The sequence below is a fragment of the Callithrix jacchus genome, chromosome 14, assembly GCF_049354715.1.
Source record: "Callithrix jacchus isolate 240 chromosome 14, calJac240_pri, whole genome shotgun sequence".
Lineage (NCBI taxonomy): Eukaryota > Metazoa > Chordata > Mammalia > Primates > Cebidae > Callithrix > Callithrix jacchus.
Genome location: NC_133515.1, coordinates 22,003,750 through 22,025,071, shown reverse-complemented (window position 1 = coordinate 22,025,071; position 21,322 = coordinate 22,003,750). Strand labels below are relative to the sequence as shown.

General features: G+C 44.5%; 2 protein-coding genes and 1 long non-coding RNA gene across 5 annotated transcripts in view; 2 read left to right on the top strand and 1 right to left on the bottom strand.

Moving 5' to 3' along the window:
• The window catches only part of POLR1B (RNA polymerase I subunit B), a 38,292-nt gene extending 32,806 nt beyond the window's left edge, over positions 1 to 5,486 (top strand). For all 3 annotated transcript variants that reach the window (XM_008980279.6, XM_035271961.3, XM_035271960.3), the window contains 3 exons: positions 1,708 to 1,904; positions 2,671 to 2,924; positions 3,853 to 5,486. In XM_008980279.6, the coding sequence (XP_008978527.3) occupies positions 1,708 to 1,904; positions 2,671 to 2,924; positions 3,853 to 4,735 (1,334 nt within the window). In that variant the 3' untranslated portion in view covers positions 4,736 to 5,486. The remainder of the gene's footprint in view (positions 1 to 1,707; positions 1,905 to 2,670; positions 2,925 to 3,852) is intronic.
• LOC144579239 (uncharacterized) lies at positions 4,653 to 13,194 on the bottom strand. Its single transcript, XR_013526386.1, has 2 exons — positions 12,824 to 13,194; positions 4,653 to 4,764 (listed from the first exon to the last, which is right to left on the bottom strand). It is a non-coding gene; the product is annotated as an uncharacterized LOC144579239 (long non-coding RNA).
• Positions 13,195 to 14,248: 1,054 nt separating this feature from the next.
• CHCHD5 (coiled-coil-helix-coiled-coil-helix domain containing 5) lies at positions 14,249 to 20,787 on the top strand. Its single transcript, XM_002757508.7, has 4 exons — positions 14,249 to 14,286; positions 15,568 to 15,708; positions 15,794 to 15,959; positions 18,519 to 20,787. Coding segments are annotated over exons 1-4 (333 nt in total). The 5' UTR covers positions 14,249 to 14,284; the 3' UTR covers positions 18,543 to 20,787.
• Positions 20,788 to 21,322: the final 535 nt, after the last annotated feature.

Genomic DNA, 21,322 nt, shown 5'->3' with positions numbered 1-21,322 from the left:
GGGCATGTTTTCCTTTATATTTTGAGCATAATTATATGATGGGTGTTGTAAAATCATTATCTGTAAATTCCAATATCTGGGTCATCTCAGTATTGCTTTCCTTGAGTGTAAGTCAAGTTTCACCATTTCTTTGTATGCCCAGTAACATTGGATTGTATTATGAACATTGTGAGGAATATGTTTTAAACCTTGGGTTTTGTTAGGGTCCTCTGAAGAGGATTGATTTTGTTTGTTTTTATTGTGGCATTTGGCCTTCAATTACATTGTAATTTTTTTCGTTTTACGTCTTTTTTTTTTTTTTGAGACGGAGTTTCACTCTTGTTACCCAGGTTGGAGTGCAGTGGCGCGATCTTGGTTCACTGCAACCTCCGCCTCCTGGGTTCAGGCAATTCTCCTGCCTCAGCCTCCTGAGTAGCTGGGATTACAGGCACGGGCCACCATGCCCAGCTAATTTTTTGTATTTATAGTAGAGATGGGGTTTCACCATGTTGACCAGGATGGTCTCAATCTCTTGACCTCGTGATCCACCACGCCCGGCCTGTTTTACATCTTTTTAATATATAGTCCATCACCTTGGTTTGGTGCCTGTAACCAAAAATTCTCCAGGAGAAGAGGATTGGCTTTTAGTTTTAACTGGTAGTTAACCTGGTCAACATGGCAATTGAACTACATTCTTCAGCCTTAGGTGGGCTGCTTTGATCTGTCCATGCATGCATAGTTCAAGGGTCCACCAAAGATTTAGACCCAATTTATATGCTGAATTTAAGGGCCTCCCTTTGGTTCTCTCATTTCTGAAATGTTCCCCCTTCCCTTTATTGTCATGCTCAGAACTCTATTTCTTGGTTCTTTAAGCCAGTAAGACTGGGTTTGTAGCTAAGTTGTAGCTGCCACACTGGGCCATAAGGCAAAAATAAATAAATGCATAAATATGAAAAACCTGGAAATTCATCCAGTGTGGTTCCTTTTGTCCAAGTAAAAATTCTTCCCAGCTTCTGACAGCTTTTGGTTCCTCTCCAAAAACTGTCAGAAGAGTAACCAAAAGTGATATATGTGTAGTTGGGGCCTTTTTTCTACATCTTATACTTATGTGATGAGAATGGTCTTGTAAGAGTAGCCCTTATTACTGGAAGCTATAAGTATATATTTTTAAAAATTTTTAACTTGTATATATTTGGATTTTAAAACTATTTTGTTCTGAAATGATTCTCTATACTGTGAGGTAGTACACAGAAGAATCTCATCCAATGCTCCACTACCTAGAATTAACAAATACATGTTCTGCTGTAAGAAAGTAATCTAATTACATAATAATTACGATCCCCTCTTCTTCCTCCTGTAGTGATATCCTGTAATTTGTGTATTTCCTTTCTGTCCCCTTTTAAAGCTTTTATTATATCATACATGTATCCATTAACTAGATATAGAATTGTTTGAAGTGTGTTGCAAATACACATACATTGTATCATTAAATGTCATTCTGCACTTTCTCCCTCTCAGCATGGTTTTTCTGGTCCGGTCACATTGATACATGTAGGTTTACTTCATTTTCACAGCTTATATATTTGTCTATAGTAAGCATAACTACCATAATTAGTTATTTATTCATTCTCCTCCGATGAATATTTAGTTGTTTCCAGTGTTATATATCACACCTATAATCAAGATGAAAGAAGCAGAAAATGCCTAGATGTGTTTTTCTCCATGTAGGTAAACAAACTATGGGCTTTCCACTTCTCACTTATCAAGACCGATCAGATAACAAACTGTATCGTCTTCAGACTCCTCAGAGTCCCTTGGTGAGACCCTCCATGTATGATTATTATGACATGGATAACTATCCAATTGGGACCAATGCCATTGTTGCTGTGATTTCTTACACTGGCTATGATATGGAAGATGCCATGGTAAGTTTTACCGGGAATGTTGTCCCAATCATTTTATTTTTTAACTTTTTTGTTTACAGTGAAATCACTGAAGGAATATTTTTGTGTCCCTAAGTATCTAGTATATGGCACATGATGTTCTATTAAATGATTAGTTCTTGGTCTAAGTTGAAAGTGGACAAGCCATGAGGAATATCCACTAAATATTCATATATGCTATGTCTTACATATTATGAGTAAATGTTGAAGAGTGTGGTTTTGGATATATATACCTTTTATATTTAAGTATGATTAGATTTTAAGATATTTCTGTATGTATGGGTTTTTGTTTTTTTTGAGACTATCTCGCTCTATTGCCCATGCTGGCGTGCAGTGGCACGATCTTGGCTTACCGCAACCTCCGCCTCCCAAGTTCAAGCAGTTCTCTTGCCTCAGCTTCCCAGATGGCTGGGACTACAGGCACCTGCCAGCACACCCAGCTAGTTTTTGTATTTTTTAGTACATACGGGGTTTCACCACATTGGCCAGGCTGGTCTTGATTGCCTCACCTCAAGTGATCCGCCTGCCTCGGCCTCCCAAAGTGTTGGGATTACAGGTGTGAGACACCGTGCCCAGCCATATCTGGGTTTTTGTAGTTCGCATCAGTGATGTGGAAAATGTGGGGAGAGTTTTAAAATGTGATGCCAGTTATCCTAAACTAAGAAAGTATTATAGTCCTGCCTAGTTTTATTTTGAAAATCCTTACTTGGCCTCAGCCTTTTAAATGAACAATTCTTTTACTTCACAGATTGTGAATAAGGCCTCTTGGGAACGAGGCTTTGCCCATGGAAGTGTCTACAAGTCTGAGTTCATAGACCTCTCTGAAAAAATTAAACAAGGAGATAGTAGCCTGGTGTTTGGAATCAAACCTGGTGACCCACGGGTTTTGCAGAAGTTAGATGATGATGGGCTGCCATTTATAGGAGCAAAACTGCAGTATGGAGATCCGTATTACAGCTACCTAAACCTCAACACTGGGGAAAGTTTTGTGATGTACTATAAGTAAGTTTGGATATCCAAGCTGGTTTGTTTTGTTGTTGTTGTTGTTGTTGTTTTGAGATGGGGTCTCACTCTCTCAGCCAGGCTGGAGTGCGTGGAGTGATCTCAGCTCACTACAACCTTCACCTCCTGGGCTAAGCAGTCCTCTTGCTTAGCCTTCGAGTAGCTGGGACTATAGGCACATAATACCATGCCCAACCAATGTTTTGTATTTTTAGTAGAGATGGTTTTGCCTTGTTGCCCAGGCTGGTCTCAAACTCCTGGGCTTAAGTGATCCACCTGCCTCAGCCTCCCAGTGTGCTAGGATTACAGATGTGCGGCACTTGACCTGGCCTATTTGTGCTTTTTTAAAAAAACTGTATTATCCAATCTTTCATCTTTCTCATATACAATGTTAGGAATGTTTCGTAGCCAAAATGTTGACCCCTTATTATAAATGTCTTCTTTTAGCTTCTTTTACAATATAATTTTCAATAGGTCTTCATAATAATTTTTCAGTTGCCTTTGTTGCTAGTTTTCTTTCAGATGAACATAATTCTGTAGTGAATATCACCAGTAGCTCTATTCATACCAACTGTTTGTTGCAGAATAAAGGTAAAAATGAGTTTTGCAGGCCAGGCACAGTAGTTCACACCTGCAATCCCAACACTTTGGGAGTATCCCTTAAGCCCAGGAGTTCAAGATCAACCTGGGCACTGTAGTGGGGGACCCTATGTCTACAAAAAAATTTTTAAGTTAGCTAGGCCTAGTGGCATTCCACTAGGCCACTGCATTCCACTCTGGGCAACAGAGTGAGACCCTGTTCCCCCCCAACCCCCAAAAATGTGTTTTACAAATATCCTTTATGAAGCACTAATTATATCAATGAAACTTATCACTGTAAGTTTAAACAAATAGGTTGACCTTATACGGTTTGTTTATTTTTTCCTAGGAGTAAAGAAAATTGTGTTGTGGATAACATCAAAGTGTGCAGTAATGACACTGGGAGTGGAAAATTCAAGTGTGTTTGCATCACTATGAGAGTGCCTCGGAACCCAACTATTGGAGATAAATTTGCCAGTCGTCATGGGCAGAAGGGCATTTTGAGTAGATTGTGGCCAGTTGAGGACATGCCTTTTACTGAGAGTGGGATGGTCCCAGACATTCTGTTCAATCCCCATGGTTTTCCATCCCGCATGACCATCGGGATGTTAATTGAGAGTATGGCTGGTAAGTCTGCAGCTTTGCATGGTCTCTGCCATGATGCTACACCCTTCATCTTCTCAGAGGAGAACTCAGCCTTAGAATACTTTGGTGAGATGTTAAAAGCTGCTGGCTACAATTTCTATGGCACTGAGAGGTTATATAGTGGCATCAGTGGACTGGAACTGGAAGCAGACATCTTCATAGGAGTGGTTTATTATCAGCGCTTACGCCACATGGTCTCAGACAAGTTTCAAGTAAGGACAACTGGAGCCCGAGACAGAGTCACCAACCAGCCTATTGGTGGAAGAAACGTCCAGGGTGGAATCCGTTTTGGGGAGATGGAACGGGATGCGCTTTTAGCTCACGGTACATCTTTTCTCCTTCATGACCGCCTCTTCAACTGCTCAGATCGGTCAGTAGCCCACGTGTGTGTGAAGTGTGGCAGTTTACTCTCTCCACTGTTGGAGAAGCCACCCCCTTCTTGGTCTGCCATGCGCAATAGAAAATACAACTGTACTCTGTGTCATCGCAGTGACACTATCGATACTGTTTCTGTGCCTTATGTTTTTCGGTATTTTGTAGCTGAACTGGCAGCTATGAACATCAAAGTGAAACTGGATGTTGTTTAACTTGATGTTGGCCTTTTGGATTAGCAGACCTATCAGATTAAAGCAAAATGTAATTTTAGTTCAATGAAGATATTATTACTAGGTTACTCCTGAGATTTTTCAAAGGTATTAGAACTCTCAACCAAGACCTGAAAACCAAGAATACAAGGTTTCTGAATCTCTGGTAGATTAACTATTGACAATGATTTTCTGTATATTCAAAAATTTCATGTGTCTTCTTAAAATATAAAATATTTAGGCCTGGCGTGGTGACTCACACCTGTAATTCTAGCACTTCGGGAGGCAGAGGCGGGTGGATCACGAGGTCAGGAATTTGAGACCAGTCTAGCCCAGATGGTGAAATCCTGTCTCTACTAAAAATATAAAAATTAGGTACGATGGCAGGTGCCTGTAATCTCAGCTACTGAGGAGGCTAAGGAAGGAGAATTGCTTGAACCCAGGAGGTGGAGGTTGCAGTGAACCGAGATGGCGCCACTGTACTCCAGCCTGGCTAACAGAGCGAAACTCCATCTTAAAAAAAAAAAAAATGAAATATTGATAAATGGAAGAGCATACATATAGTGACAAGTCTCCTTTCCAACCCCACGTTCCCTACACCCTGTTCTCAGCAGGCAGTGACTTTCACACACCTGTTAGTCCATCTTGAGCAGGACAGTACTATACAAATAGAATACAAGCTGTAATATAATGTAATTTTCTATTTTCTTATAGCCACATTGAAATAAAAATAAAGAGGTACAGTGTTTTTTTACCAGCTGTGTAGAAGTACAGTTGTTACATATTTAATGTATACAATTTGATAGGTTTGACTGTATGCACACACCTTTGATACCATCACCACAATCAGGGTAGTAAACGTATCTGTTATCTTCACAAATTTCCTCCTACCCCTTTGTTTTTTGCTTTTTGGTTGCTGCTGGGTTTTTGTTTTCTGTGGTAAGAACACAACTCAAGACCAACCCTCTTAAATCTTTAAGTGTGCAATAAGTTATTGTTAATTATAGGTACCATGTTGTACAGCAGCTCTTTAGACCTTATTTATCTTCCGTAACTGAAGTTTTATGCCTGTTGAACAACTCTCCATTTCCGTGGCCCCTAGCAACGACTCTTCTACTCTTTTTTTTTTGTATTTGTTTGTATGAGTTTGACTATTATAGATATCTCATATAGTGGGATCATGCAATATTTGTCCTGTGACTGGCTTATTTCACTTAGCATAGTGAAACAAGATTCATCCATTTTGGAAGCCAAGCATGGTGCCCTGCATCTGTAATCCCTGCTATTTGGGAGGCTGAGGTGGGAGGATCATTTGAGTGCAGGAGTTCAAGGCCAGCCTGTGTAATATGAGGAAGACCCTGTCTTAAAGACTCTGACCTCAAATGATCCACCCGCCTCGGCCTCCCAAAGTGCTGGGATTATAGGTGTAAACCACTGTGCCCAGCCTCCAGTGAGTATTTTTATATTTAGTCTACACTTCTACACTTGGCTTTTTTCTGCATTTATATTGACTTGCTTTCATAGCAGTGTGTAGAGTGCCGGTTATGTTTTCTTTTTTGTGTACAGTATTTTATTGTATGAATATACTATCCCCTGTGTATTTGAGTTGTTCCATTCTTTGGCCATTATAATTTTTTCTGCAAATACTCTGGTGACTTATCTTTGGCCATTGTAAACAGTGTTGATAATAGATCATCTTGTTTATACTTGTGCAATTTTAAGATGCTTTTTGGGCTGGGCGATGTTACTCATGCCTGTAATCCCAGCACTTTGGGAGGCTGAGGCAGGTGGATCACCTCAGGTCAGGTGTTCGAGACCAGCTTGGGTGCCTGTAATCCCAGCTACTCAGGAGGCTGAGGCAGGAGAATCGCTTGAAACTGGAAGGCGGAAGTTGGAGTGAGCTGAGATCGCACCCCTGCACTTCAGCTTGGGTAATAACAGCAAGACTCCATCTCAAAAAAAAAAATGCTTTGATGATGAAAGCTTTCCTAAGGTAATTCTTTACTGAGTTTGGCTTTAGATGCTCTGTCACTAATTATAAGGCAGATAGGAAAAGACTGAGAAAAAGCTATCATTTCAAGATAGTCTTTACAGGCTGGGCATTGTGGCTTGTGCCTGTAATCCCATCATTTTAGGAGGCTTAGACAGGAGGAATCACTTGAGCCTAGAAGTTCTAGACCAGCCTAGGCTGAGATTTCATCTCTACAGAAAACAAAAAGCAGCAACAACAAAAAATTAGCTAAGCATGGTGGCACACCGCTGTAGTCCCAGCTACTTGGGAGGCTGAGGTGGGAGGATTGCTTAAACCCAGGAGGTCAAGGCTGCAGTGAGCTGAGATTATGCCACTGCACTCCAGCCTAGGTGGCAGAGCAGGACCTTGTTTATTTTATAAATTTAAGGCTGGGTGCAGTGGCTCACACCTGTGTTCCCAACACTTTGGTTCAGCAGATTGTGTGAGCCCAGGAATTTGAGACCAGCCTGGGCAACATGGGGAAACCCCTTCTCTACAAAAATAAAAAAAATTAGCCTGGTGTGGTGACCCATGCCTATAGTTCCAGCTACTCAGGAGACTGAAGTGGGAGAATCTCCTGAGCCTGGAAGTTCCAGGCTGCAATGGGCCAAGATTGTGTCACCATACTCCAGCCTGGGTGACAGAGTGAGACCTCGTCTCAAGAAAAGGCTAAAGAAAAAATTTAATAGAAAAGATAGGCTTTGCTTCAGAAAACTGGTTGAGAAGAATAAGGAAAAACTCCATTCTCTTGACTGACAATTCCCCCTGCTGTTAGAATCCCAACTATATGCTTTTGTACACTATTCCAGGCTCTGTCTACTACAGGATCCCACAGCTGGGGTCTTTTGTCATGACTCCACTTCATTTTTAGCAGCACTAAAAACATTTCCCAAAAAAATGGTTTCTTTTTTTAGCTTTTTATTTTAAATTGTAGATTTACCACTAAGAAATTGACATTGGGACAGTCCACAGAGCTTACTCAAATTTCATCTATTTTACATGCACTCATTTGTGCTGTGTGTGGTATATAGTTCTATTTTTTCACTTGTGTATATTGATGTGACACCAACATAATCAAGATACAGAGCTGTTCTCATCACAGCGCTCTGCCATACTGTCCCTTTATAGACATTTCCATGCCTGTCCCCGATTTCTAACCCCTGGAAACCACTAATCTGCTCTTCATCTCTATTTCAAGAATCGTATGTAAATGGAATCATGAAGTATAACCTTTTGAGAATGGCCTTTTTATTCAATTCCCTTGAGATAGATCCAAGTAGTTGCATGTATCAGGAGCTAATTCCTTCTTATTGCTACATAGCACTTCATAGTATATATGTACATTGTTTAACCATTCACCTTGAACATTTTGGTTGTTTCCAATTTTGGGCATTAACAATAATCTAAACAATCACATATAACAGACCTTTGCCCTTGAAGAATATATCCCAAGACTCCCAGTGGGTGTCTGAAACCATGGATAGTACATACACTATCTATATGTGCTATATATACTATATATCCTATACATATTTTTTCCTATACATACCTTTGATGAAGTTTAATTAGGCACTGTAAGAGATTGACAACAATTAGAACAATTATACTGTAATAAAAGTTATATGAATGTGGCCTTAAAATATACTGTACTCATATTTTTAGACTGTGGGTAACTGAAACTGCAGAGAGCAAAACTGGCCAGGTGTGGTGGCTCACACCTGTAATCCCAGGACTTTGGGAGGCCGTGGTGGGTGGATCACTTGAGATCAGGAGTTCAAGACCAGCCTGGCCATCATGGGGAAACCTCAACTCTACTAAAAATACAAAAATTAGCTGGGCTTACTGGGGCATGCCTGTAATCCCTGCTACTCGGGAGGCTGAGGCAGAAGAATCACTTGAACCCAAGAGGCGAAGGTTGCAGTTAGCTGAGATCATGCCACTGCACTCCAACCTGGGCAACAGAGCAAGACTAGAGTCAAAAAAAAAAAGCAAAACTGCAGTTAAGGGGGACTATGGTACAGGTTTTTGTGTAAACTTAAGTTGAATTTCCCTGGGACAAATGTTCACAATTGCAATTGCTAGGTCATTTGGTAGTTGCATATATTGTTTAAGAAACTGCCAGGCCGGGCAGGGTGGCGCATGCTGTAATCCCAGCACTTTGGGAGGCCGAGGCAGGCAGATCACCAGAGGTTGGGAGTTCGAGACCAGCCTGACCAACATGGAGAAACCCTGTCTTATTAAAAAAAAGTATATATATATATATATATATATATATATATATATATATATATATATATATATTTTAAAAAAAAGAAAAGAAAAGAAACTGCCAAACTTTTCAGAGTGACTGTGCCATTTTACATTCCTATTAGCAATGTACGAGTGATTCATTTCTTGGCATTCTGACCAACCAGCATTTGGTGATGTCACCTTTTTTTTAAGGCCAGTCAAGTGAAGCAGTGGGAGTGGAAAAGGAACAAATAAATCTGCAAATGGTTGTGGTCAATTTGTTGCAACACCACTGCACTTGGACCAGCCCGCTATTTCTTACTTTAGCCATTCTCACAGATGTGTAGTGATATCCCATTGTGACTTTAATTTGCATTTCTCTAATGGCTAAAGATGTTGAACATCTCTTCATGTGTTCATCTGCCATCTATACATCTTCAGTGAAATGTCTGGTGTTCATTTTTTAATTGGATTGTCTTCTTACTGTTGAATTTTAAGACTTCATTATATATTCCAAATACAAAGCCTTTGTCACACAAGTTCTTTGCAGATATTTTCGCCCAGTCCATAGTTTGTCTTCATCATCTCCACAGGTATTTTGCGAGAAACAAATTTAAACTTTGATGAAGCCCAATTTACTGGTTTTTGGTACTGTGTCTAAGAACTCATCATCTAGGCCAAAGATTTTCTCATATATTATTTTCTAAAGGTTTTATACTTTTATGCTTTATATTTAAATCTATAATCCATTTTCCACATACAGTTCATTTTTGTACAATGCATAAGGTTTTTTGTTGTTGTTGTTTTGCCAGTAGATATCCAATTGCTCCAGCACTGTAACTTGAAAACTATCCTTTCTCTATTGAATTATTTCTGCACTTCTGTCAAAAATCAGATGGCCATAGGCCAGGCGCAGTGGCTCATGCCTGTAATCCCTACACTTTGAGAGGCTGAGGTTGGATGACTGCTTGAGCCCAGGAGTTTGAATCCAGCCTGGGCAACAGATCCCGTACCTACTAAAAAAAATTGGCCAGGCATGGTGGTGTGCACCTGTAGTCTCAGCTCCCCGGGAGGCTGAGGTGGAAGGGATCGTCTGAGCCTGGGAGTGGAGGCTGCAGTTAGCCATGATTGCACCACTACACTCCACCCTGAGTGACAGGGTGAAACCCTGTCTCGTAAAAAAAAAAAAAAAAAAAAATCAGATATCCATACATGCTTGTGTGGGGCTAATTTATTTTTTATTATCCCATTTTTGTCTCCTTTGTTGGCTTATTAACTCTACCTCCATTTTCATTTTTTGTTGTTTCTTTTAAAATTTCTAGTGTACATCTTTAGACTTGTCACACATTTATGTAATATTCTATCACTTCACAGGTAGAACAACTTTGCAACAGCACACACTTTCCAGACTCTTGGCCTTTGTGCTATTTTTGTCATAAATTGTATTTACTGTATCTGGAGATCTTTTTTTTTTTTCTTTTGAGATGGAGTCTCGCTCTGCAGTGAAATGGCACGATCTTGGCTCACCACAACCTCCGCCTCCCGGAGGAGGATTCTCCTGCCTCAGCCTCCCGAGTAGCTGGGATTACAGGCATGCACCATCATACCCAGCTAATTGTATGTTTTTGGTAGAGACAGGGTTTCTCCTTGTTGGTCAGGCTGGTCTCAAACTCTTGACCTTAGGTGATCCACCCACCTCAGCCTCCCAAAGTGCTGGGATTACAGGCATGAGCCACCACACCCGGCCTATCTGGAGATCTTGATTTCATACACCAGATTTCCGTTTTCTATGTTTTCTAAGCTTGCTTAGGTGAGACCAGAGCGGCCATTTAGGGCTAATTTTGCCTCATTAGAAAGGCACTATCTTTGAGTAATTTACCCAGTGCACAGTGATGTTCTACACTATGGCTGCATGGGGTGGGGGGGCATGGGACAGAACATGGACAACTGCAAGCTCCAGGATTGCTCTGCCTGCACCCTCCTGGGTGGTGGTTCCCTTGGCCTCCAGGAGTGTGTTCACAGGCATGCTGTGGGCTACATGTACAGGAAACCCTTTGCAGGCCTGTGCATGCTACTCCCTGGTACCCTGCCTTACAAACTAGCTGCCTTGGCCTCACTGAATTCTCAACTTTGTCTCAACCCAGGGACACCCCTGGGCTATGTAGCCTGGAAACTAACTCTCCCAACATAAGCCAGGCCACTAGTGTCACTTCATTTGTCTGCTTTCTCTTGGGGACCACTGTGCTACAATGCTTGTTTCCAATTTCTGAACTCTGTTGTCTCCTATTTTGTCCAGATTTTTTAGTTGTTGGTATTGGAAGGATAAATCCACTACCTATGACATCACCACACCCAGGTAACTTCTATATTTTTTGTAGAGGGTTTCGCCATGTTGCCCAGGCGGGTCTCAAACTCCTGGGCTCAAGCAATCCACCCATCTTAGTTTCCCAAAGTGCTGGGATTTACAGGCACGAGCCACCGTGCCTGGCCAATGTTTCTAACAGAAGCTACCACCGTATGCCATATTTGTGACTCCCGTATTTGTTGTAGTAAAAGAGGCTGCAGCACATGACACACTGGCAGCACCAACCCTGCCCAGTGGATGACATCTATCCTTAGACATCCCCACTCCAGGGTTGTCGGGAGTCTATCGCCATTGTTGACACTTCAGTCCCAGTCCTGTCAGTCAACTCTACCCTCCTAGGTAGCTCTTCAATCTACAGTTGACCCTTAAACAATGCAGTAGAAAATCCACATATAACTTTTGACTCCCCCAAAACTTTACTAATAGCCTGTTATTGACCTGAAGTCTTACTGATGATATAAACAGTAGATTTACACATATTTTGTATGTTATATGCATTATATACTGTATTCTTGCAACAGTAAATTAGAGAGAATAAAGTGTTATTAAGTAAGTCATAAGGAAGAGAAAATATACTATTCATTAAGTGCAAGTGGATCATCATAAAGGCCTTCATCCTTGTCCTCTTCACATTGAGTAGGCTGAGGAGGAGGAAGAGGGGTTGGTCTTGTCTCAGAGTGGCAGAGGCAGAAGAAATCCGAGTATAAGAGAACCAGTACAGTTTAAATCCATGTTGTTCAAGGGTCAACTGTAAACTTTTATTTAATGGGCAATCCACACACCCAAGTGGTTACAAGTGGTACTACAAAATGTATTATAAAAATATAGTTGAGTTTTGGTTTTTTTTTTGAAAGAATAATGCTCTGTCACCCAGGCTGGAGTGCAGTGGTGTGATCTCAGCTCACTACAACCTCTGCAGCAATTCTCATGCCTCAGCCTCCTGAGTAGCTGGAACTACAGGTGCCTGCCACCACACCTGGCCAATTTTTTGTGGAGATGGGGTTGTATTTTTTTGTAGTCAGGTTAGTCTCAAACTCCTGACCTCGTGATCCACCCACTTTGGCCTCCCAAAGTGCTGGGATTACAGGCGTGAGCCTCTGCACCCAGCTGAACACAATCCTCACCTTTCATGTACTGATTTGTCTTTGTCTGTAACTCCTGCCCCCCCTAGAATGTATAAAACCAAACTGTAATTCTACTGTCTCGGGCACACTTTCTCAGGACCTCTTGAGCCTGTGTTCCCTAGACCACAGTAACTCATACTGGCTGAAAATAAATCTCTTTAAAACATTTTAGTTTGATTTTCCCGTTAAAAGGTAGTTGATTTTTCATAGGTCTTTAACGAGGTCCCTAGAAAGAGGGTTTACGACAATTGAATTTTTTTTTAAAGATTTCTTGGTTAGATAAGAACATTTCAGAAACTCTCTCCCTGTGCACCTGTGGGCGACCCCACCCCCACACACGAACAAGACAAGGTTAGACAGACCTTCTGAGGCAGCTTCTAAGGCCCTTTCAGCATGTCAAAATGCATCTTTGGCGTATCGCTTTTTGCTTAACAAGGAAATGGGATGGGTTGAGTTCATTCTCTCAGTAGACGAAAATCTAGGGATTTAGTCCACATTTGGAGCCAAAAACAGTTATCTTTTTCCAGAGCTTTGAAATGTTGATTCCTTCCCCTCTTCTCCCATCAAACATACAATTGGAAATTTAAGAAGGAAGAATGGAGGGATCTCAAGGTGTAAAGCTTTCTTTAAGTACCCATGGCAGATTCAGATGGCCACTGCTGGTCTTCGGATGTCAACTGCTAACCAGGGTTGCTCAGAACAGCCTCCCGTACAGTTCTCACCCAGAACTCCTGGGGCCCCAAGCTCTGTACCCAACTCTTCACTTGCACTGTGTCCTCTATGATGTCACTGTTATCGTCATCATTTTACAAACACATTGAGACTCCAAGTGGTCGTTCTAGTTCACAGTCAAGAAGCTCTTGTTATCTTCGACTCTGATTAACTGCAAAATGTTCCGCTCGTTTTGACTAGAATCTTGAAAGATCTGCAAACTAAACGGCAGGACTGATGCTCAGTTCTAACCATGGGATATCCAGTCTCTTAAGTGAGGAAACTCACGCCCACATCTAACTTCACACTTTTAAGACAGATCAGAAGGGAGGGGGAAATGCTGCTACACTAGCAGGCATGAATTACAAAGAGAGGAAGTAACTGGCTGTTAGTTTGATGGAGTCGGGATTAAACACCATGTCTGTCCTGGCCTATGCTAAGGGTTGGAGGGGAACGTCTGGGTCATTCAGGCTAAGTAAACGGGAGGCGCAAGCCAAGTTAGTTTGGCTCTTAGTTTGACTCCCTCTTCCCTCCAGTTCCAAGCGCTCGCGTGAAACAGGGTGCCAGGAGGACTACCAGCGTCTGCGCAAGGCCGACGGTGGCAGCACGGCGTTAGGCATCAGGCCCTCTATCCCTGAGCCCAACAGCCGACCGCCACAGCACCGCACCAAAACGGGAACAGCATGTTGAGACGCTGCAGCAACTACAGCCGCTCGCCACCAGCTCCAGTCGGGAGATCTGGAGAGCTTGTGTCTGCTGCTCAATCCCGTGAGGTGCCGCGCATCTCGGCGTTGCACTCTCTTTGGAGCCGAGGCACGACCGTACTCTCCATTGTTTACTTCCGTTGAGCCCTGGGCGCTGCCATTGCAAGCCGGAAATAGGGATTAAGCAATTTAGCCCGAAGAGGGAGCCAGGGCGCCGCCCGGACTAGCCGGAGCCGGAAAAAGAGGTAGGGCGCCGCCATGACAGATTAACCCTAAAGGGAACAGGCTACTAGTCCAATCGGCTACCGGGAAAAAAAACAAGCTGGGGCCGGGCGCCGCCATGGCAACTGATACCGGAAAAGGCGGGTCGTTCCTTCCGGACTGAGCCACACCGGCAAAGATCTCGAGATGTGAGTAGTGGGAGCACGTCTGCCGTAGGTGCTGCCGCACCCCTTCTTACCCAGTGATCTAGACCTAGTCTGGGACCTCCAGAATTAGGACTAGTCTCTCTGCTTCTTGGAGATCCGACCCTCAAGATGCAGCGCCTTCCCTTACAAGCTCCAACCCTCCGCATGCCCAAGCCCCACCTTCTAAGGGTTTAGGCCCTGCCCCCTCTCGTAGCGGCTTAGGACTTCGGTCCAGTCACTCTTCACCCAAGCTCTGCCCCCAGTACCCCAGGTCCGGCCCTCTACACCGAAATCCTAAGACTACAGACTTATTTAGGGACCTCTAGGATTCCTACACTTGTCCTTAGGGCTCCAGGTTCCTCCCTGTTGATCACCAAACTTTACCTTTTGAACCTTCCAGATCTTCCTAGGACCCTAGTCCTCACCTGTAGGATCCATAGACTTGTTCCTAGACCCCTCTGACCTTGCCCGGGATTCCCAGAGCACCAACCTCATCCAGGGCTTCCAGACCTCACGCCCCTGGGGCCTTGAGTCCTACTCCAGGGCCTCAGGTTTCATCTTAAAGAGTCTTTGGCTAAGACACTTTCCCAGGACCTGAGACCCACCTCCTGGACCTCTAAACCTTATTTTTAGAACCCCCCCAAACCCATTTAGAGGTCTCAAGCTCTCACTCTAGAATTCTAGATCTTACTTCTAAGGCCCTGAGTCTTCTCTGCATGATCCCCAGGCCTACTCGGGGATGCCTGGATTTCAAGGCCTGTCTTCTAGGATCCTGAAGGCATTGAAAGCTCTCCTCCTGCTTTACAAGCCCCAGGGCTAGGCCTCACCTCTACACTTTGGCCCTATCTCAGCATCCTTCAGACTCCCACATCTGCCCTGGGCACCTAGTCCTACTTCAGACCCAGATTAGAACTACTGCCTTTCTTTGCCAGGCACCATAGCTCATGCCCGTAATCCCGACACTTTGGGAGGTTTAAGCGGGAGGATCTCTTGAGTCCAGGGGTTCGATACCACCCTGGGAACATAGCAAGACCCTGCCTCTACAAAACATAAAAAATCATCTGGGCATGGTGGCTCATGCCTGTGGTCCCAGCTACTTAGGATGTTGAGGCAGGAAGAGCACTTGAATCCAGGAGTTGGAGGCTACAGTGAGTTATGATCATGCCACTACACTCCAGCCTGGGCCACACAGTGACACCCCTGTCTCTTAAAATAAATTAAAAAAAAAAAAATTCCTTTCTTGTCTGCTGCCAAGAATGATCCTCACCCCATCTTGTCCCACAGGCAGGCAGCCCTGGAGATCACCGCTCGCTACTGCGGCCGGGAGCTGGAGCAGTATGGCCAATGTGTGGCCGCCAAACCTGAATCCTGGCAGCGGGACTGTCACTACCTTAAGATGAGCATTGCCCAATGCACCTCCGCTCAGTGAGTGTGGGCATGTATGAGACAGTGTGGAGGGTGGGCAGTGGGGTGGGAATCTCCCAGGGTCCAAACTGCCCTACCCCCACAGCCCAATCATCCGTCAGATCCGCCAGGCCTGTGCTCAGCCTTTCGAGGCCTTTGAGGAGTGTCTTCGGCAGAACGAGGCAGCTATGGGCAACTGTGCGGAGCATATGCGCCGCTTCCTGCAGTGCGCTGAGCAGGTGCAACTGCCACGCTCACCTACGACTGTGGAGGTAAGAGGGGCTCACCTCAGTTCATCTCATTTCTCCATAACATCCCCTTCATTATTCTGGTTGTTCTGGGTAAAGACTTTGGAGTCATCCTCAGCCCTACCCCACTACACAGGCCTTTGCCAGACATCCGGGATCCAAAACATCATCACTTCTTGCCCCCTACAGCTCCTGCTTTGGTCTACCACCCCCTCACCCTCCACCTCCAGGATACCTGCCCCAGCCTTCTCCCTGGTCTCCTTTCATCCGTCTTCTCTTGCCTAGATGAGCAAGTGGCCTGGATGAGCACATAGAACTGAAATCTAGTCTCATTACACTTAAGCTTAAAGCTCTTCAGTGGCTTTGCGACACATTGAGAACAAATTCCAGGTCCTTGCTGGATTCTCTGTGTTCTTCCCTAGGCTGACTTCATTAACCTCCTCCTTTACTCTCTCTATTCTTTCTCACTGCACTTCTCAGCTGCACTGGAGAGGGGCTGGACTGGGGTGGCCAAAAAAAGCTCACTCTTTTAAATGTATGTAGTATGTAAACCAGATATGCAGTATATCTGTGATATGTACATTTCATGGTTGGGCAATTAGAACAAAAGTCTAACAAGACTCCTTGGGGAGAGGCAGTAATGGAAAAAGGTTGAGAAATGCTCTCTTAGATGTTTACTGCCTCCCTCACTGTGAGCTCCAAAGGTGAAAGTCCCATCTTTCCCCAGCCCCTCTCAACACCCTCTCCTGAGGCCCTCTCTGTGCCCCTGCAGCCCTGTTTTCTCTCTTGGGCCACCTGACCATCCTTCTCTTAGGCTCCATGTTCCGTCTTGACCTTCCATTCATTCTTGGTGATCATCCGAGACTGATCTCAGAGAAATGTGACCATGTTCTGCTTCTATTTAGAAACCTTTTCATGGTGCTAACTTCCACCAGACCAAGTCTCAACGCCAGAACAGCCCACAGGGTACATCTCCTGCGACCCATGGCCCTACCTCTCCCCACTTTCCCCCTTAAACTCTGTGTTCCAGCCCCAGTGAACATGCAGTTACTCAAGTGCATGTCTCTGCTGCTTTTGTCCAGCTGTTTTCCTCTGCCTGCACTGCCCTTCCTAATCCATCTCCTGGCTAATTCCTATTCCAGCTTAGATGGCACCTCTCTCAGAAGACCTCTCCACCCACTTCCCACCCCTGTCTTCAAGTTTCCAAGTGTCTGAGCCCCTCCATCAAAGCTTACATCCTATACCTGTGTCAGGGGAGCTCTCAGCTGAAGATTGGGGCGATGCCCTTCATACCAGGCCCTGTAGGCATTCATTCATTGTTTTTGTAAGGCAGGGATAAGTGAATAGTTCAGACCCCAAGGGCAGAAACTACAACCCTTGAGAGCCAGTGGGAACTTAATTCTCCTCCGGAAACATTTCCTAATGATCACATACTGTTCTCAGTCAGCTGTTGAGGACATTTCTCTCTTTCAAGTTTTTTGGGCATCCGAACAGTAAAGACCCCATCCTTCTGTCTTAGAGCCATTTGCTGCTTCCCTCTCTGGACCAGCAACCAGCCTCTCCCTGGTCTCCCTATGGCCACCCCTGCCCTGACAGTCTTCTCTTCCCTGGCAGCCAAAGGATCTTTTAAACATGGGAATTAGGGCTGGGCGCAGTGGCTCATGTCTGTAATTCCAGCACTTTGGGAGGCTGAGTTGGGTGGATGAGCTGAGATCAGGAGTTTGAGACCAGCCTGGCCAACATGCCAAAACCCTGTGTCTACTAAAAACACAAAACATTAGCCAGGCCTGGTGATGGGTGCCTGTAATCCCAGCTACCTGGGAGGCTGAGGCAGGAGAATTGCTTGAACCCAGTAGGCAGAGGTTGCAGTGAGCCAAGATTGTGCCACTGCACTCCAGCCTGGGCACAGAGCAAGGTTCTGTCTCTCAACAAAGAAAAAAAAAGGAATTAGGTCACATCTCTCCCCTTTAAAACCTTCTTGTGACTTTTCAGTACACTCAGAGTAACTATACGCAGCTCCTCCCCACCGTCCCCTCCTTCTTGGGGATGGCATCCCAGTTACAATTTTTCCTTCCTAGCTGGGGACAGTGAGGTTTGGGCCTCCCGCATTCTCTGGTCTACACGATTGCAAACACAAACATTCTCATCTCCTACAGCATGGCATGCAGACTTTACAGAACGTCCCGTGTTTTTGTGGCTAACAATTGAAGTGGTTCATGTTCCTGCCACTCCACACACACCTCTGCCGTTTACCCTGATTGAGTTTTCTTCATAGAATTTCTCGCAGGTTGGCATATTTATTGTCTGTCTCTCCCTGCTTGAGTCAGAGAGTTTTGCCTGCTGGGCACATGACAAGTGACGGGTAAATATAGCAGAATGGAGCCTTCCCTGCCCCCCATGACACTTCACCTCAGCTGACTTGTTCACATGACCCAGGGCCAAGGTCATTGCCCGACACCCTCTCCCTCCGCCTGTGGGCTCTGCAAGGTCACCCTCTGTGGTGTCTACACAGGCTCCCCAGCAGTGGTCCCCAGGCTGGGCACAGAGGAGGTGCTAGTGGATGTTGATGTGCTTTCTCCACAGGCACAGCCACTTCCTGCCTCCTGAGGACTCCTTTGCCTGCAGGAAAACTGGATATGAATGACTGCCCCCTGCACCCCTCCCCTGCAGAGTGGCCAGATGGAGTCCTGAGCCCTGGCTGTGTGACTGGCTTTCCTGGATATCAGGACTTCCAATAAATAAAGACTGCGTATACTGGGCATTGATTCCTGCCATCCATCCCGAGAGGGCCCTAGGAGAGCTGGCTGGGCAGAGTCGTGTGTTACCCAGCTTTACCGAGTGTGCAAAGGAAGGACCAGGGAAGAGCAGGATGCTGCAGCTGTGCCCCAGGGTCGAGACCACCTGCCTCCCTTGTGAACTCTGCCACACAGCCATTTCCTGTCTCCTGCTGCATGTGTATGGGGGAAAGGCCCTCGCTCCTTTCCACTCTAGCATTCCTCTGTTATTTTCTTAACATATATATATATTTTAAAGACAGGGTCTTGCTCTGTTGCCCAGGCTGGAGTGCAGTAGTACACTGATAGCTCACTGTGGCCTCGAACTCCTAGGCTCCAGTGGTCCTCTGCCTCAGCCTCCAGAGTAGCTAGGACTATAAGCACTTGACACAGCACCAGCTGCACTCTCCAAGTCTGTATTCAGTTTTCTGGAGGCTTGGGGGGGATGATAAATAACATGCCTCTCCCTGCTGATTTCAGAATCAGTTGGGCAGTAGTTTGAGGCATTAGGCAATGGAGGTGAAAATACTGGCATTATTACTGAAAACAACTATATGGGAGGATGTGTGGCTTAGAAGGCTATGCACTGGATTTCTTTTCTTTTCTTTTTTTTTTTTTTTTTGAGATGGAGTTTTCGCTCTTGTTGCCCAGGCTGGAGTGCAATGGCACGGTCTTGGCTCACTACATCCTCTGCCTCCTGGGTTTAAGTGATTCTTCTGCTTTAACCTCCCAAGTAGCTGGGATTACAGGTGCCTGCCACCGTGCCCGGCTAATTTTTGTATTTTTAGTAGAGAGAGGGTTTTACCATATTGGTCAGGCTGATCTCAAACTCCTGACTTCAGGTGATCTACCTGCCTCAGCTTCCCAAAGTGCTGGGATTACAGGCATGAGTGACTGCACCTGGCCTATGTGCTGGATTTCTGTTCTCAGTTTCCATTTTTCCAGAAGCCAACTCAGAATTTGAGTGCAGATGGTAGTTTGAGTTTGATTTCACAAACACTGGTAAAGGAATGGAGAAGGGAGATTTAGAGAGGAAGGCGGCCAATAAATGGTGCATTATCAAGCAAGTTACCACTGTGGGCAACTGGGACTCAGTCCCACTGGTGACCTGTGGGAGACTGTATAGAACATACGCAGTTACCCTATGAAGGAGCAAGGGAATTGTGTTTACCAACTTCCCATCTGTCATCAAGGGCTGTTTCCATGGGCATTGACAATCTGGTACTTCTGGCCTGCCCTTCATAGGCCAAGTTTCTTTCTGCCATCAGAAAGAGTCCTAAGCAGAGTATAATGGGATCAGGTAAGCAGTCTTAAACATACAGAAGATGCTGAGTGGATCTGGGAAGATACCAACAGTGACTGCTGCAGCTTCTTCAAGATTCTCAGGAATACAGTCTCCATGGGCACAGCTGTTTGATACAGGCTCCCCACAGGGACAGGTCCTAAAGAGCAGAAAGCAGACAGACATGTATACAGGAGAGAAGGAGACCTCAGAGGGCTGAGCTGAACATACCCATGGCCTGCACCCACATTCACCATTCAGATGAGGCTCTCCTCCCTGGAGGTGATCCCAAACTTCTGGAAATTGGAGTAACTGGCCATTTGATATCCAAGGGTTATGCTCTGCTTGGAAGAATGAGCCTGGCCCATGGGAGTCTCTCCTAGGGATTAATCTCCAAGATGAAGTTGCTAATTGGTTTAGGAGCCAGGTAGAAATCCTGTAAGTTCAGGGTTGCAGGATTTTATACCATTTGTCTCAGCTCAGAGGAACCCCAGGTAGCTTGAGTGGGGTTCTGTGCCATGCAACTAAAAGAAGTGTGATTAAAACAGACAAAATGGTGATCCAGGCTACATTTTAGAACATCTCTATGTGTCCTCTATTTAGAATAGGCTGGACTAGCTTATATGATGGTCTCAGGGGTCCAAGACAGTAAAAATGGAAACTTCAGACATTCACTTTTACCACATTCTATGGATCAAAGAAGTCATAAGCCCAGCTCAGATTAAAGAGGTAGGAAGGCTACTTGGTAGCATTTGACTGCAAAAAAATTGTGCCCATATTTAAACTACTACAAGAACTTCATGGTGTCTCTTTCTTCTTGTGTCTGTTTTGGTAAATTGTATGTTTTTAGCAGTTTCTCGCATTGCTATGGTGTGAGTGTGTTCCCTAAATTTCACGTGTTGGAAACGTAGTCCTCACATTCATGTTGATATTTGAAGATGGGGTCTTTGGGAGGTAATTAAGATTAGACAAGGCCATCAGGGTAGGGCCACCATAATGGGACTGGTGGTTTTATAAGAGGAAAAAAGACCTGAGCTGGTCTGCTCTTGGCCTTTCACCCTGTGATGCTCTCTGCCATGTTATGATGCAGCATGAAGGCCCTCACCAGATGCAGGCACCATGCTCTTGGACTTCCCAATCTCTAGAACTATAAGAAATTTCTTTTTAGTAAATTATCCTGTATATAGTATTCTGTTAGAGCAACAGAAAATAGACTAAAACATCTACATTTTCAAATTGCCATCAACTTGTTAATAATATTCTCATAATATCTTTTTTTTTTTTTAAAGGCTAGTCAAGTGAAGCAGTGGGAGTGGAGAAGGAACAAAATC

Excerpts from the sequence above, each read along its gene's own strand:
- CHCHD5 (XM_002757508.7), top strand. Across the intron at positions 15,709-15,793 it reads GCCCAATGCACCTCCGCTCA|CCCAATCATCCGTCAGATCC; the intron begins GTGAGTGTGGGC and ends CTACCCCCACAG. Across the intron at positions 15,960-18,518 it reads GCTCACCTACGACTGTGGAG|GCACAGCCACTTCCTGCCTC; the intron begins GTAAGAGGGGCT and ends CTTTCTCCACAG.